This window comes from Dermacentor silvarum, chromosome 6 (genome assembly GCF_013339745.2).
Source record: "Dermacentor silvarum isolate Dsil-2018 chromosome 6, BIME_Dsil_1.4, whole genome shotgun sequence".
NCBI classification, from domain to species: Eukaryota; Metazoa; Arthropoda; class Arachnida; order Ixodida; family Ixodidae; genus Dermacentor; species Dermacentor silvarum.
In genome coordinates, this window is record NC_051159.1 from 164,970,695 (window position 1) to 164,987,246 (window position 16,552).

The 16,552-nt window shown below is 48.4% G+C and overlaps 2 protein-coding genes across 3 annotated transcripts in view; one reads left to right on the plus strand and one right to left on the minus strand.

The window, feature by feature from the left end:
• LOC125939667 (uncharacterized) overlaps positions 1 to 2,050 on the plus strand; it is a 25,855-nt gene extending 23,805 nt beyond the window's left edge. For both annotated transcript variants that reach the window (XM_049669759.1, XM_049669760.1), the window contains exon 10: positions 1,728 to 2,050. In XM_049669759.1, coding sequence (XP_049525716.1) covers positions 1,728 to 1,861 — 134 coding nt within the window. In that variant the 3' untranslated portion in view covers positions 1,862 to 2,050. The remainder of the gene's footprint in view (positions 1 to 1,727) is intronic.
• A 526-nt stretch (positions 2,051 to 2,576) lies between these two features.
• LOC119457016 (sodium-dependent proline transporter-like) lies at positions 2,577 to 8,447 on the minus strand. The gene is made up of 4 exons (XM_037718838.2): positions 8,160 to 8,447; positions 6,727 to 7,215; positions 3,965 to 4,489; positions 2,577 to 3,212 (listed from the first exon to the last, which is right to left on the minus strand). Exons 1-4 carry the CDS (start codon positions 8,445 to 8,447, stop codon positions 2,577 to 2,579), a joined length of 1,938 nt encoding a protein of 645 aa, XP_037574766.2.
• Between the last annotated feature and the right edge of the window lie 8,105 nt (positions 8,448 to 16,552).

Below are 16,552 nucleotides of genomic sequence, written 5' to 3' on the forward strand. Positions count from 1 at the left end.
GGCCGCGGGGAAGGCATCATTCTCGTGCCACCGGAAAGCCCGCGGTCGGCACACTAGTAAGTATATTCTAGGCACTATAGTCGTAGTGCTCAGACCACCGAAGCGTTCACTGTCGGTGCGCGTTAGTGTCATAATGCAGTACTTCTCTTTTCTGCTCGTAGGCGGCGGCACCGCCCCGAGCAAGAGCGCGGGTACACGGAGGAGTGTTAGATATATAAGGCGCGTCTGTGTAGCTCTCTGCAAATGCGTTTGTGGCGCAATGGGTTAAACGCTCGGCGATCTATCGTCACGGACCGAGAGGTCGTGGGTTCGATTTTCAAATTTTGCATGTTTGTGGAACTTTTTCTTCTGGTTTCTTTCTTTGTATTATGTTCTATGACGTATTTCCGTGACGGAAATACGTAAGTGAAGTCTTCGTGGACCCCGGCATAAAACACTTTCGTGTTAAAAAAAAAACACCAACACGAATTTGGCCAATTTACTTAAGCGTAGCTAAAGACAAAGGTTTGTCTTAGAGTTCTGCAGTTATTTCGTCCGGCATCAGATGAATTTCCTAATCAGCATCACTGCATATAAATCCTACTCAGTCTTCCACTGAATTTCCTTTCCCTCGGATTCAATTTGGCTGCTATAAATCACCACCAATTATCAACGTCTTACATGAACGGTCCAAAGACACTTCTCTCTTAACAATATATGGTTAACACAGTCAGAATAAAATGATTAGCCACTATATGCTTCGTTTCAAGCATATATCGCTAAGATGACGGTCCCGACTCAGGAATAGCTTTGAATTGCAGTATTAACTATCTTTATTAATACGCAGCTTTTCTTTCCATGATGCGGAGGCTCCATGATGTGGGCCTCCTTGACTACATGGTCTCCTTCATTCCTCTTAAATATTTCAGACACTCCTTCACTCATTCAATGGGCTGATATCAATCATAGTACGGTATAGACCATGTTAACCGTGGTAAACCCGAAATCAGATGACGCGGTACCGACTCGAAAGGAATTTTTGGAGCTGAACGTTTCTTATACAGCTGTTGGTGAGTGAAAGTAAGACGGATAGATAGATAATGGGGTTTTACGTGCCAAAACCACGATCTGATTGAGGCACGCCGTAGTGGGGGACTCCGGAAATTTGGACCACCTGGGGTTCTTTAACGTGCACCTAAATCTAAGAACACGGGTGTTTTCGCATTTCGCCCCCATCGAAATGCGGCCGCCGTGGCCGGGATTCGATCCCACGACCTCGTGCTTAGCAGCCCAACACCATAGCCACTGAGCAACCACGGCGGGTACAAAAAGCAAGACGGAAGATTTTTTTCTTACACGCGAACGGTGGGAATGAATAGGTATATCCTAAAATTCTAAACACCCGAACTCTTCGTCGCCTTTGATTCGCTTCCTGCAGTAATACTTTTGATACTCCACTTTCAGTGGCGCTTGAGTGATATGCAAGTCTAACATTGTCGTTTTTGTGTAGTATGTAATTTCATACAGTCGCATTTTATGTATTCGAGCTGGCTGCAACGGCTCGTGATAGGGCTTCGTTTGGAATTTTGTTTGTTTCGCCTCTCACGCTGATGAAACTCGATTGCTGTTGTATATCGCTTAATGTGCCATGTTCTTTGCTGAGTTGATAATCAAGTGAAATGAAGCAATGCCACTGTACAGCTTTACTTACTCTCGTTCTTTTTTTTTTTTTTTACTTGCGTTTTCAGCAAAAACGCCAAGCCACATGCACTTGTATGGAGGCGTGGTCTTCACGGACAGCCTGCCACGGAACGAAATAGGGAAAGTGCTGAAGAGGGAGCTTAGAAAGATCGCGGCTGACAAAGATACGGTCAAGCTCTGAAGCAAATTGAGTATTAATATGGCACGGGCTAGGGTTTAATCTTTCGCGTGCCCGAAATGAACCAGATGCTGCCGTTAACTTAATAAACGTGTTGCCTATTAATATGACACGGAGAGAGTTTCGTTCTTCCGCGTGTTCAGAAAGAACCTGACGCCGCGTTAAGTTAATAAACTAGGACGTATTACGCAATTCGTGCCTTGCGTCTCATTTCAAAGGTTGCTCTAGTTTGACAGTGTTGACTCCTAAAAGGTATCAAGCCTGTGTTAATGCCACATCGCGTCGTGAACGTATTTGTACTGCACTCATGGCGGTGATCGTCGCATTTCTCGGTGCGTCGAAGTATTTAACCAGCGTCTTCACGGGGCATTATCTGACGTGCTTATCACTGTTCGCTTATGATCACGACAATCTTCATCACCATCGCTAAGTACTGCTGTGTCACAGAGCACGTGTGTTCAGCTGGGACGACAGGAGGTCAATATGCGTCTAATAAACGAAATGAGCGCTTTTGTTGCGTTTAGTGACCAGTGTTATAAAACTCTTACGGGCAAACAGTGTGGAGGTATACTGGTCGCATGCAGTAAAGAGGTAAACGTCGCTACCAGTGTGATATATTAACACTTAACATAGTTGTGTTATAATCGATAAAGCGATTTTTACGCAAGAATTTACAACGCTGAGTCGCCATAATTCGTTCGCCGTTCTATTGTATGCATCAGTTTATCGCTATATTTCGTCCGGCTGGAGATCGGACAGCGCCGCCAAAGTAGCGAGCGCCGTCGGCGACCGGGAAGTAGCAGGCGCCGATCCCAGACTGCTCCAGCTGGTCAAAGTAGCGGGCCCGGTACTTGATTTCGTAAGGGCCCCAGTCGGCGTCGGGAGACAGGGCCCTCCACCAGTCGCCGTGGCATTGGACGACCCTGGCCACGGCGATCACGACCACTGCCACCATACCGACAATGGCCAGGAGCCAGCCGTAGCCGTCCGCCCAGATGGGAAGCAAGTAGTCCCCCACGGTGCTTCTGGGCAGCGTGGCCAGTGTGTAGACGAGAAAGGTGCCCAACACCACGGGTGACACGTACTTTATGGCGGCAAAGAAGTAGTAGCTCGGACACCTGCCCGTCATGAAGGCGACGTCGAAACAGAAGCGGTCCATGCCGTACACCCAGGCGACGATGAGCGTCTCGCCGAGGCAGGTGAAGAGAACGATCAGCGCGCCCAGATAGTTGTCCAGGATGGTGAGGATGTAGAGTCCCGCGCGGGTGGTCAGCGGCAGGCCGATCAGGAAGCAGGCGACGCAGTAAAGAAAGGTGGTGACTTCGCGGCGCCCTTCGAGCGGTGGAAAGAGATCCTGGATGGCAAATCGATAGGAAGGTGTTTCTATGTTGCAAATTGGTGAAAGTGCTCGCGGATGGCGTATGCCATGGTATGAGACTAGTGCAGAGTAAGTGCGTTCCTTATGTTTGATTGCTTATTTACTCATTGCGTCGAGTTTCTAGCAGACAAGTCCACAACGGCAGCTTGTGAGATGTATAACATGTGCGTGCTGATCATTTCCCGCAGAGAGAAAACTGCCAACTTTTGTCGTGTAGGCAAATCTTCCCCGGTGCAGGGTAGCAGGCTGAAGCGTGATAGTTCAGGCTGACCTTTCTGTCTTTCGTCAAATGAGTTCCGTTTGATAAGTTAGCGTATAATAAAGAGTAAATTGAGACAACTGATAGCTTGGGATGTTTTTCTTCTTTTCTCCCTCTGTCGACGTGACTAGCATAATGGGCAGATATCGCTGAGTGCCTGTGCGAAAGCCTGTCTGATCTAGTATTAGTGGACAGTAAAAAGTGCGTTACAACAAAGGGTAAATAACAACACACAGAGCGATATGCAACAACATCTGTACAGACAGGCGAACCTTAAATATTTCTCCGCTTGACTTCCACCATGAGTCTAATAAGTTGGTTAGTCGCTATATACATCGATAACGATTATCAGCGATCCATGATGTCATATTTTAACCTTCCAATTGAGGCGGCTTTGTCCTAGAATCGGTGAGGGCAAGATAGTGCTTCGCATCGAGGTCGGTTCGTCACTATACCCGGGAGCGCCTACCTGGACGGACTTGATGACGAACTCGCAGTTGGCCATCTGCGAGTCGATGCCCAGCATGAAGAGCATGATGAAAAAAAGCACTGCCCACACATTGGGAAACGTGAGCAGGGACAAGGCCTCCGGGTAGGTGACAAAGGCCAGGCCCGGTCCAGCGCTGACCACCTCTTCGATGGGCACGTCCAGCGTGTGCGCCAGATTTCCAAGCACGGAGAAGATGACGAGCGACGCGAAGGCGCTCGTCAGGAAGTCCATGATGCAGATGATGCGCACGCTCCCCTGCATATCGGCGCGGAACTCCTGGAAGCTGCCGTACAGGACCAGGCCGCCTGTGCCGATGCTGAGGGAGTAGAAGACCTGCTCGGTGGCTGCGGCCCACACCCGGCCGTCGAACAGCGCCCCCCAGCGCGGGAAAAGCAGGTACCGGAGCCCGATGCTGGCGCCAGGGAGGGTGATGCCCCGCAGCAGCATCACGCTCAGCATGAAGTAGGGCGCGGTGGCCGTGAGTAGGGCTACCTTGCCGGATACCTGAGCGTTTTGCGGAAATATCAGTTGGCAAAAACTTATGCCCTTTGGTCTCCTGATCCATGGGACCTAAGTTACATCGATGCGTGCTTCTTTCTCCTTAAAGAAATATGGCACATGGCGGCGAAGTTACGTATTAATTGATGTTAGCTTTACCTCGAAGGATGCCAAGTATATACAACGAAAAAACAATAAAAAAATCAACCAGCTGTGATCTTTCGTTACATATAAATAACATAGCGGCAACTAAAAATGCGAACCTTAACAAAAATGCCCGCATGATATTTTAACAGGAAACGAGCTCGTGTTGATGTAGTCGCATATAGCTCTGACTTTATTGCCGCCCGCTTTTTTTTTTTTTTTTTTTTTTGTGCTAACTCCGTCATATGTGCGGAGAGAGTTCCAGCACGGATCTTGCCAGTCCGCTGCACTAAGAAACATGTTAACAGGCTCACTACGTGCAACACTGAGTATATCTTCCCCTTTTCGTACCGAACCTCAACACTCCCCTTTAAGATATACTTCCATTCACCACAGTGACAGATAAGCTTTTCGACGCTGAGGCGCCTCAAAACGTATATTCGCAACAGCTCTGTTGAGGAACAATTAAATGCGTTGGCCCTGATGTCGCTCTACTGAGAGTTCGTTGACGTGAGCAACGTAATAGCACAGTTTACGAAGAAGGCACGGATACTTGTGTTCTAGTTCACGAAGTGGACTTCCGAACTGAAGCAACCAGTGCGGAGAAGGACTCGAATGACGTGGCGAGAACATTGTCGATGGCCCCACGCCAGACTCTCGCTGAAGCTTTGAGTGTGTGTGCGTTTGCGTATGCTCTTCTGTGTATACCCTGAACAAGTGGGCGCGCAAGGCCAGCGGGTCCTCGCTCACAGGGTCTCGCCGGGCCTCGCCCGCTGTAGTTAATAATTGTCCGCTTGTCAAAAATTTTGAAATCGTGGGTTCTTTACTGGCCTTTTTAACACCTTCATGGCAATGTGTACGTTGGTCAGTGAGAGATATCTTCTGCGAAAACGAATCAGGAGACCCACTTGGAAGTCCTTGCATAAAAGTTGTTTTTTCGCACGGAAAAGAAACCTTAAATTAAAAAAAAAAAAGAAAATGTATACAGCCGCATATCGTGTGCGGCTTGCCAAACAGTGCTTTGTGCTACTTATAAACCACAATAAAACATTTATTTATTCTTCGTTTTTAAGTTTTAGTGCTGAATAAAGGATCTTCATATATTTATCACATATATATGATGAGACAAATCGACTGTAGAACAAGAAAAAAATAAAAGAATTTATTTACGCCGCTGTTTACCGAAAATAATTGTTGGAAATTAAGTACTCTGCGCAAATAGTTGTAGCTTTCAGCAAATAGACCCCCTCCTACCCCTCGCCCCCACCCCCCACCCCCACCCCCCCAAAAAAAGAAAGATCCCTGGCTATGGGCCTGGCCTATTGATACTCTATTTTAAAGCATTGGCTTCTTTGACCCTTCTTCAGGGTTTGGAGTTGGTCGGCGTTTCCACGCTGATTACATTTGTTGATATATATACACAGCTTGGGCCACTGGGTAGGCGCTGACTGCCTGTATTGCCGAGTAGACACTCGGCAAGACACTTGGTATACGTGGCTGAATAGACCACTAGGTATGTGCCCGAATAAACAACTTGCTTCCAGTCTATACCAGACAACTTGGGTCACTGAGTATCTGTCGCTTATGTTGCCTATATAGGACGTTCCTCCACAATGAATGTACCTCTGTGACAACAAGGAATTTGAAGCCTTGAATGTATTAGATACAGGCAGCAATTCTCCGTGCATACACTTATCAACATTCGATCCTCGACAAGCATCGTACATCGCCTTCCTGCGGGACGCAGACACCTAACACCCATAGGCGACGAGGCTGTCCTCGTGCCATCTGCTACTGTTGCTACCTCGTCATTTAGATTGCAACACTGCGTCGGATTTGCGTTTTTTTTTATTTGTTGGTAGTCGTGCTAGTTAACTCCAATATATATTTCACAGGTTTCCTTTTGGCCGGTAAGCTTTAAGTAAGTATTGACAGAACCGCCAAACTTTAGCAGTATTTAATAAATACCTGAAGATAATATATAAATACTTCCTGGTCAATTGGCACCTCATAAGAGTTTTCATCATTAGCAAGAAGAGATGTTAAAGTCGCCTTGTCTTTCTTCAAATCAATTTTTTTCATGCCTAGCGAGCGCGCACCTGAATGCCTTTGAAGATGGCGAGAAAGATCAGGGTCCAGCAGAGGCCATAGCAGATGAGCAGCGGTTGTTGGATGTCTCCGGTCTCTTCGATGCTGGGGCTCACGTTCAGCACGTAGCTGTTGTAGAACGCCTCGGTCGACGATGCGTTCGCATTGAGGCAGCCTGCAAAGCGGGCCGCGTACTCGTTCTGAGACACCAAGACCGTGCGGTTCATGTAAGACACGGCCACCAGGTGGTCGGCGCTAGTGTCATTGAGGCCGGCGCTGACAAGACTGCGCCTGATGTTTTCGCACAGGCGCTGGCCAGTGCCGTCTTCCCTGGTCCTCCTGAAACACCCGTCTAGAGCCGTGCCCCACCACTCGAAGCAGTCGGTCCAGGGCAGAGGTTGTTTGAACGAGTGGTACAGGTAGAGGAAGGCGTAAGTCAGCACCACCTGGTAGTAGATGGTGGTGATGAAGGCGCCCCACATCATACCGAACGCGTTGCCCTGCAAAGATGAAATACGCAATGAAGGTTTCAACTTGAGTGCCGCCATTTTGCTAAAGTGGCGCCATCTGGCGTTTAGACAGGCTCTGTCACCATACAGCAGGGAATGCGCGGCCGGCTGCAGCGGCGTTGTACGGTGCAAGAAATGGCCTGTGTCGAGCTGCACATACGCGTTCTTTCGCGCGGACTGGCGTGTTAGTGTGCATGTGCGTGCGTCTACGCGTGCGTGCAGTTGTGTGTGTTATGTGTGCGTGTGTGTTTGAGTGTGTCTCGCAATGACTGTGTTCTTAAATGTGCTAATTGGGCTATATCGCATCATCTAGCGAGATTTACTTGGTAAATGCAGTCGTTTAGTTGTCGATCCACTCTGCTAACCAAATTTCCACAAAGCACTGTCCTGCGGTCGCTTAGCGCTAAAAAAGAAAAAAAAAGAACAAATAAAAAACGCGTGAATTACTGGAAAGCTATGTTTCGTTTATGGCTACACAATAAAAGGCAAATTCTGTATGCACGCCTACATTTCGAGAGTGCGTCTTCCAGGCGGGTGCACTCCTTAGTGCAAAAAATGCTCTATTTAGCGTAAGGTGGCAATGGAAGTGACAGCTTGCTAGTTATTTTACATTCTATAAAGCATAGAGCACTGTGGGTAATATCAGTATTTGTCCTGACTAGTGCACATGCACTACAGCACTAGACCTCCTCATGCGCGCACGCTGAGGGTATGAGGAGATCAGTCTATTTGATGAGCAGCAAACAGCCTAGAAAAACACTTTTTTGCAGGTGTCCTCTGTAGTCGGCTAAGCTACAGACGGTTTAAGTGCAAGAGAAGGGGAGTTGCATTGAAAACGGTTTAAGAAGAAAAGATATCACCTATAAGCGATCTATCAGGCCCATGCGTTTGTCGACAATTATGCCGCGGTTATTACAATCGCCAGAATAGCTCGCCTGGAACATGGGCGACAGCCGGAAAGCGCCCAGCGGACCCGAGCTGCTGAACTGTCCGAGCAAGAGCTCGAGGTAGTAGATGGGCCTCCCGACGAGCATGTTGATGACGACGTAAGGCACAAGGAACGCCGCGCCACCGTTCTTGTACGCCACGTAAGGGAACCGCCACAGGTTGCCCAGACCCACCGAGTTCCCGATGCAGGAGCACAGGAACTCCATGTGGCTGGACCATTTTTCTCTGGTAGTCACCCGTGCGCTCATGGCGACGTCCGGTGGGGAACGAGGCATCACCAATATCTGTTCGTTTGGAAGGGAGGATAACAATCGCCTGAATCCGGAGACGATAAGACAACGTTAGGCTTTGATCTGAACCGGTGAGCGAGAGCGTGCGTTGACTGCGCGTGCTAAGGAACGGGGCGTACGCGCTTCTGATGGCGATGGCGATGAAGATAATCACCCAAGGCACTGGCCCATGCTGTAGTTGCTATCCTGAGTGCTCATGACGCATACCCACAGAGGGGGATGGGCCATAAATCGGGTATTTAGGTGAAGCGAACAAGGACGAAGGGAATTAACAATGTGTAATTTTCAACTAAGAGCTAAATATTCTACGGTGTGGAAAAAAGTAAAGTAAAATTACGAATAATCTAAAACGATGAATTAAGGAAAGAACAAATAGGAACGGTGAATCTAGCTGACAGCTCTATTACATAAACAATTTTATTTAATTTATGGTCGGTTTCTTTCATATCTTCGTTTACAACTTTTACCTTAATACAAGCTGGTTTATGGCCTATCCTCCACGGTGGGTTTGCGCTGTTGTTGAACGTATCATCATCATCAGGCACCTACAATGAGGAATTGGCAAACAAGCTTCTTTTTCTTCTATGGCGCATACTGACAGTATTCTGTGTGCGTTTAGGTTGTTGTTGCTGCTGTTGTTGTTGTCCTCTGAAGCCGTGGCTTACACCGACTATAGGTAGATTGGCCAAGACTCGTCTGGATAAAGCTAAATGTACATAGAAATTAAATTTCACTAGCAAATTTGTGATAATTGATAAATTTATTGCGACATATACAAGAAAATTAATATTGATTATTGAAGCAGATTCAACTGGGCATCGCTTGGAATCAAGAATACTTCCTGGACGGCTGCGCAAGCATCTCTGGAACTGTACCCGGGAGTGGAAGATCCAAATGAAAGGATAACAGAAATTGTTAGATCAAAATCAATTTCGTAAAAGGAAATTTCAAATGTTCTCTTCCAAATTGATTTCACGACAAAAGTGATCTATTGTTTCCTCTTCATTGCAGAAAAATCGCAGAAGAGAATGGCTCAAACTAAACCGTTTATATTGTTTCGGCACGCATCTGACGATGGGGATATGACCTCGTCAGCAAGTGTACGAGCAAGTTTCACTTAAGAAAACGCTTCGTAATGATTATATTTCTGGTAGTCTTGGCGCACCGATTTTTATCGACGGCATCGATACGCAGGTCTGGGTAAATCAGTAGCTCACTTCTTCGATTGCATTGCCATAGGTATCGTGTTACACGGAAAAACTGCAAACACTATGACAGTCATGTAAGAGTCATGCATTTGATCCGCTCGGGTATTTCTATAATGTTATGACCTCTCCACTGCTCTAATCCGCTACAAGAGCATCATTTCGTTATATGATTGGCCTTCGGCGCTGGATCACTTGGTTGCACCTCACCAGAATCATCTAGAGCCATCTAAAGACAAATAGGTCAGCCTAGGTTCACGTGCTTGTGCCAACACATTTATTATAGTCTTTCTTGATGTTCTAGCCAGGTGGACTGCTTGTTTATTTGACAATTGCAGAGGGGTCAGCTATTCATAGCGCGCTCCGCAATCTGAGCATGTGTCACGGTCAGAACGCTGTCATACTCACAAACCCAAATCTGCGCGTAAGCAATTTTTAACAGCGGAGCTGTTTAAGTTTTATTGCGGTAGCAATTATATGGACACTCCAAAGCAGATTTCTGCCGTCGGCGTCGCCGTCGTCGTCGCCGTCGCCGTCGCCGTGAGGTTCCGTATGACGTCAACGGCGATGAAATCGTCGCCGCGCTCCGGACGCTGTATGTGCGAGTGAAAGGTCGCGAGGGAAGCGCGCTTTCACGGGGAGCGAACGCACGTCGGAGGGCAAACGCGCGTTCTGTGCAGTGCTCCCTGAAGGGCTGAAGAATTAAGCGTCTCTTTCCTCCTTTCCATATATAGAGAGCAAACGCAACTTTTTCCGTCGTGCGAAAGGCTGTGGGGGGACGGGAGGGAGGGAGGAGAGGCAACGTTTAGCTGCGGCACCAAATACGTATTTATATAAAAATGCCGCGCGCGTTCGGTGCGAACGCGGGCAAAACGCCGACGGCGTCGACAACAGTTCTGCGCGTTGCTGGTGCTGGTGCATGTCCAAGTTTATACAGCTGATAGAACTACTATCCTTACTCCGTATAGCTGTCTACTAATTTGCTATCGCAATTGGGGCTTCGCCTTTCGGGTGAAACTGCGACAAATTTTTTGGTTAGGCGTGGAGCGTGAGCGTCACCGCGCGTTGCCTATTGACGCCTCGTACAGCTGGTGCGAGGCGTTGCTAGGCGACGCATGTGACGTCATCGCTCGGCGAGGTTACCACCCTCTCCCAGCTTACCCTCGCCACAGCGCGAGGCGCGGGCGACGTATCCGGCGTTCGTCGGTGTGCCCCGGCTGCAGCAGCAGGTGTCGAGATGCGACATGCTGCATTTCGCGCCGGCCTCGTCACCCAAAATGGACCGCCTCCGCGTGTCGTCGAGAAAGATGGGCTGGTGGATAGCCGTGATTATGGAAGACACGTTAACCGACCCCTCTATATAGTCCAAAGTGCGCGCCGCGCCGCCTATACGCATGCTCATTTATACGAAACTGCGAACTCGCTGCACGTGCCGCCACCAGTATCCATCAGCCCATCCCGCTCGACGAGATGCGGATGCGGTCGATTCTGGGTGACGAGGCCGGCGGGCCGGCGCGAAATGCAGCATGTCGCATCTCGACGCCGGCTGCAGCCGGGGCATGCATGCCGACGAACGCCGGATACGTCGTCCACGCCTCGCACTGGACTATAGAGTGCTGCGCTTTCGCTGGCGTGGCGTCCCCGTGCCGAGCGCGCTCGCGCGTCATCGCTACGTCGGACTATAAAGTGGCCTTTAGAAGACTGCGCGGCGGCCCAACACTAGGTGGTGTTGGCCGACCCCGAGTAGGAAGGAAGGAAGGAAGGAGGAATAGACGGAAAGACATGGAGGTTAGCCACTTCTCAGACCGGCTGGCTATCCTGTGCTGGGGAAAGGGTGCAAGGGGAATAAAAGATAATATAACGGAGATGTAAAAAAAGAACTGAGAAGAAGAAGAAAAAAAAAACTGAGAATACGGCACTGCTTAAAGTCTGTCTCCGAGACCAGTTCTCCGCAAGGAGCGCAACAACGCTTCCAAAGCCTTCTGTGCTGAGGACGGTCTCGGCCAGTGTCCCAGGACCCTTTCCTCTGACAAATCATCAAGTATTCTCCCGATCCTCGGGGTCGGCTAAGTTTGGCTAAGAACCAGCCAAGCGAAACCATGTTAAGCAAAGGAAAGCAAAGTTAAAGCTATAGGAAAGGGCCACCAGCTTCGCTGTTTGCCCAGTTTTCGCACCACTTAGTGTGAAGCTGCCTCTAATTTTTGACGACAGTCGTCAGAATCACTTAAGGCTTTTGGGCAAAAATTGTCATATGCCTTTTCAACCGGTCCACTCTCATCTCTGTGATTATACGAGAGCCGCCTTCTGGTCTTGAATGACAGTCGTGACATTAAAAGGCATACTGAGAACAGCAAATAGGGCGATGACATGAAACACAGACTGCCTGTCTGGTATCCTAGTATCCTAGTATCAGTGGTGACTAAATAGAAATTTAATTAGTTCACAAATGTAGCAATGTTGAGCCTTGAAGCGAGAAAATATTGATCCTTCACCAGCTGTCTACGCAAAGAAATCTGCCACTTTCAATCGTTTCGTAGTAGTACCCTGCCGCATGAGCCCTGAGTGGGGGTCAAATTGCAGAGAGTATATATTGGCTTATACAATGCTGAGAGAAACAGCTTGCTCAAAATATGGGCGTTCAAAGCTTGGGTGTTCAAAATATGGCGCGCTCCTTCTCTGATCTTTAGACTGCAACAAAGCAAGTGACGTGCGGCATTATTTTTGTCAGTTTAACTTCAGAACAGCTTGAAAGAGCGGGACGCACAAAAAATGACGCTAGAGAGGTAGATATATGCACGTATACCGCTGTTTCGTGCTGTTCTGAAAGTGAGCCAAACAACTTTCCATATTAATGCGTTTTCTTCTGCTTCTGTGAGTGCTTTAGGGATTGAATTAGATCCAACTTGTGAACTTCAAAACAAAATATTTCCAGCATTCGTTTGTGTTTTTTTTATAAAGGTGGCGGGCAGCGGGAAAGGTCTCGCAGCTTCCTGCTCGTAAATGCAACATTAGTTCGCTGGGCACGATGTAACATGACTCTATTCCTGAAAGACACTTTCACACGGAAGAGCTGGCGGTGCAGACTGCTAATATGGGCTAACACCGCCTGAAATACCACCACCGCCTTCCTGCAGCCGGTTTTTTTCTGGCAAGGATGCGCACACTGGGCGTCACCACGCAATAACGAGACAAAGAGCACACACTACTGGCCCAGTATTTTCAAGAAAATGGTGTAGTAGACTAAATATCAATAGTTATAGAGAGTGCCCAACGTGTTCTCGTTGGTAGAAAGTCTTACAGACGACTGTTTCTGTTGTTGTAAGACCTGCATGGTGGCTATACCGTTCGAGTGAATACTTCTTGCCGCGGGGCCTTCTGGTAACATAGATGTACCGTGAAAGATTGTAATGCAACTTACACCAGCATTACTAGGTAATTCAAGCAGTACGGTAGTTAAAAAAATGTACCAATCGAGAAGACCCGATAAACGGCGATGCGATAAAAGTAAAACGAGAACGCACTTGTCGGTTATACAAGGAACACGGCAAATGCCATTGAGGTGGAGTCAGTATTAATAGTGGTGCCACCACAATAGCGTGAAAGTAGCGGCGAGGACTTGGGTGATATGAAGCGTGAAGGAGTCACGCCGCGTCAACCATCTCTTAAAGCGAGAAGCAACTGCTCTTTCTAGTACGAACTGTCTGCGGGGAGAGAATTTGGAAGTTTTTGAATGTGAGGCAGCGCCTGGAGTGACACATGCATTTCGTTGTCGCCACCATCACCGTTGTAGTTGACGTTGTGCTTCTTTGTCCCCACCCCCTGCCCCAACCGACCCTTTCTCTCAGTAAAATTTGTAAACGCCACCATAGAGAAAGCAAGATCCCACTGGCCGCAATAACAACCTGGACGCAATGCACGACCAATGTTGAAACGAAAGAAAGGTGCAGACATGAGTTAGCAGGCTACCTCCCGAAACACTTGGCATTCGTCCGCGTGATGACCTGCGGAGATTTCTTTCTTTCGTCACTTCTCGCTGCAAAAACAAGGACAGCCGAATAGCGGCGTTTTGCGATAGCGTCAAAACATTTATGCAGTGAACATTTGAAAACAAAAGAGTTCTTGCGTGTTCAAGTGCACAAAGCGAGAGCTAAAAAGTTGTGATCACGTCACGTAAGAAAAATGCCTTGCACTCTTAATCGGTGCCCTCGAGGCTAAGTAATTGCTGTGTACGGCTTGCCAGTAACACGGCAAAAACTATCGCATTTTTGGAGACTTGCCACCGGTGGGTCAGCCGGCAGGCTGCTGTTTTCATCAAAAACAAAGGCGTAAACAAATGGTACTTTTCTGTTATCTCTCCTCGCCTTTTGTATTTTAATTCCCCTGTGGCCTCAAGCAGGACGTCATAACTTCAATGGTGCACCTGGCGCTTCGCTTCTTGCGTTTCCCACCCTGACTATAGAAACCATCGTTTCGACGCTTACGCCCTTTCTGGGAACAAACATAATTATCGTAGCACAGCAGTGCTGTGCTGAAAGCAGGCGTGCAAAATGTGGTCGCCTTTGTCTTTTATGCATCGCAATTTATGCAGTTATGTGGTGTTTATGTTTATTCAGCGTGGTTCTACCTTTCTTTTTTTTTTTTTTTGGTCCGGCCGGTCACCTGCTAATACCGCAGTTTGTGCGTACATGTGCTGTTGTCGAGAACGACGGCTACATATTCGCCTCACAAACTCTCTCGGCAAGCACGATTGCGCGTCACAAGAAGGCAGAATTCAGAAGTTACTTTTACAGCGGAGCTGTTAGAACTTCGCTATAATGATCATTTCGTCGTCCGCAGCTTCGCCGAGCTGGGGGAGAGAGAGCTGAGAAAGAGTGAAAGCAGAGTATAAAAATAGCCACGCGCAGCATAGCGGATGCGATGTGGAGAGGAGGAGTGAGGCAGGTGGTAGTGGGACGCGTAGAGCTGCTGCCGGACGCCGACCGCTTTTCTCCGCGTTCGCGCCGAACGCGCCTGGTGTCTGTGACTGCGGCCGGATGCCTCTGGCGGCGGCTCGGCAGGTTTCGACCAGAGAACTGGACACTCGATCGTGGCTTCCGAAAGACTGAAGCGAGAGCTAGGGAAGCTGAAACCAAGCGTCGCAGAAGAGAACATCCCGAGTTTAGATTGAGGGAAACCGGGAGTTCGCGTAGGCGAAGAAATGAAGATCCGGAGGCTCGTGAACGTGGCCGGTTGAATTCATCGCGATACTACGGATGATAAGTGGTTCTTGAGGGAAAGGGAAAGGTTGGCGCTATCTTCTGCAGCCCTTGAGGGAGCACGGCTCAGCGCCAACGGGGAGGGGTAAGTGGGAGCGAAAGAAGGGATAATACTACGGAGAACATCGCGAAGAAATCCTGAGCTCCAGGAAACAGAGGATACTGGAAGATCCTGGGTTACGGGCGCTCAGGAACTTTCGCAACATGCAACGACTTGGGACTAAGGGTGCTAATGGGCGCTCGCTTTGGCGGTCCTCTTTCTCGCAGTGGAAAAAAATTATGCGTGGCTCTGCTATTGCAAACACCAGAGGGCAGCGGAAATGGGGGAAGCCCAGCAAAAGTAAGACTAAGTGTGCGGTTTACCACTACTTTACTAGGCTTTCCCTAGCTCCGCTGGTTTCTGGTGTTTGCGATGGCAGAGCCACGCATAATTTTTTTTGGCAATAACACACCTTGTCTGAAAAAAAATAATTTTCTAGGAATGGCCAACCATTTTTAGCATGGGGTCATTGTTTCAGATATGCGTGTGTGTGTGAAATAACTTTATTGAGACCAGCGGATTCAGGCCTGGACTTAGGCCGCGCCGGGGGCGGTATAGAAAGACCCGGTCTCGCGGCCGGGTCTAGTTGGTCTTGCAGATCTGAGCTGACCAGCGCGGCTTTCCAACGCAGCCCAAGCTGTTCTGAGAAGGCCACATTTTTATCTCGTACATGTGCGCAATCCCATAGAATGACGTTTTTCCTTTTGTTTCTACGTTGGTCTATTATGTTTAAACCAGGTGCGGAACTTATTGGTGCTGAACTTATGTTGTTTTTGGCAAAAATCACTTCTGAAAGTGGGACAAGTTGGTCACTGACTTTGGGGAATATGCAAATGGCGCTAACAAGAAAAGCACACACAAAACTTAGTGCATAGGACCAGCCAGCGTTCTTCGCGTGCATTTCAAATATCTTGCTCCGTTCTAGTCTCGTTCGCACAGTTCAGAAGTTTTTTTTTTCTTTGTTATTGTGTGATCGAACTGATGTAGTCTTACATACCGTGGCTGCATTTCGGGCACGAGAGATAACGTTGTGGTGGGTTGTCTAGATTATTTGAGTACCTGGGATTTCACAATGTTAACGAAATCGGAGTACACGAGTGTGTAACAATCGGCCGCCGGGGGAGTGCGGCCGCTGAGGCAGTATACCAAATCTACGATTTCGTGTTGAGCATCGAAACGCCATTGTCACTGAAAAGACACTATACACCATGGCTAGTTCTCTACTTGTGTCCAACAGTTCGCAACCTTCTCTCAGGCCTGGCGTACTCCTCCCGCCCTGCGTACTCGGTCTTCATTTCGTTTTTTTTTCCGGCGCAGTCCTTGTCCCACCGCATCACATGACACAACCACCTTGGCCACCAGCATGTGTTTGGGGAACCCTGAAACCTTGAGCAACAGAGCGCAGAATCCGCCCTTTTTATACTGTAGCCGACACGGGCAGAAGTTTGGCTGGCTTCATGCTTAACTTGCCAGCACCTGCACGCTACAGTGAGGTGCTTACCATGGTGATGGAAAACTAACTTCGTTCTCGGAAAAGCGCTTGACCTGTGCTTTCGGGAGGGAATTAAACGCAAGTTGTTTGTGTTTAAG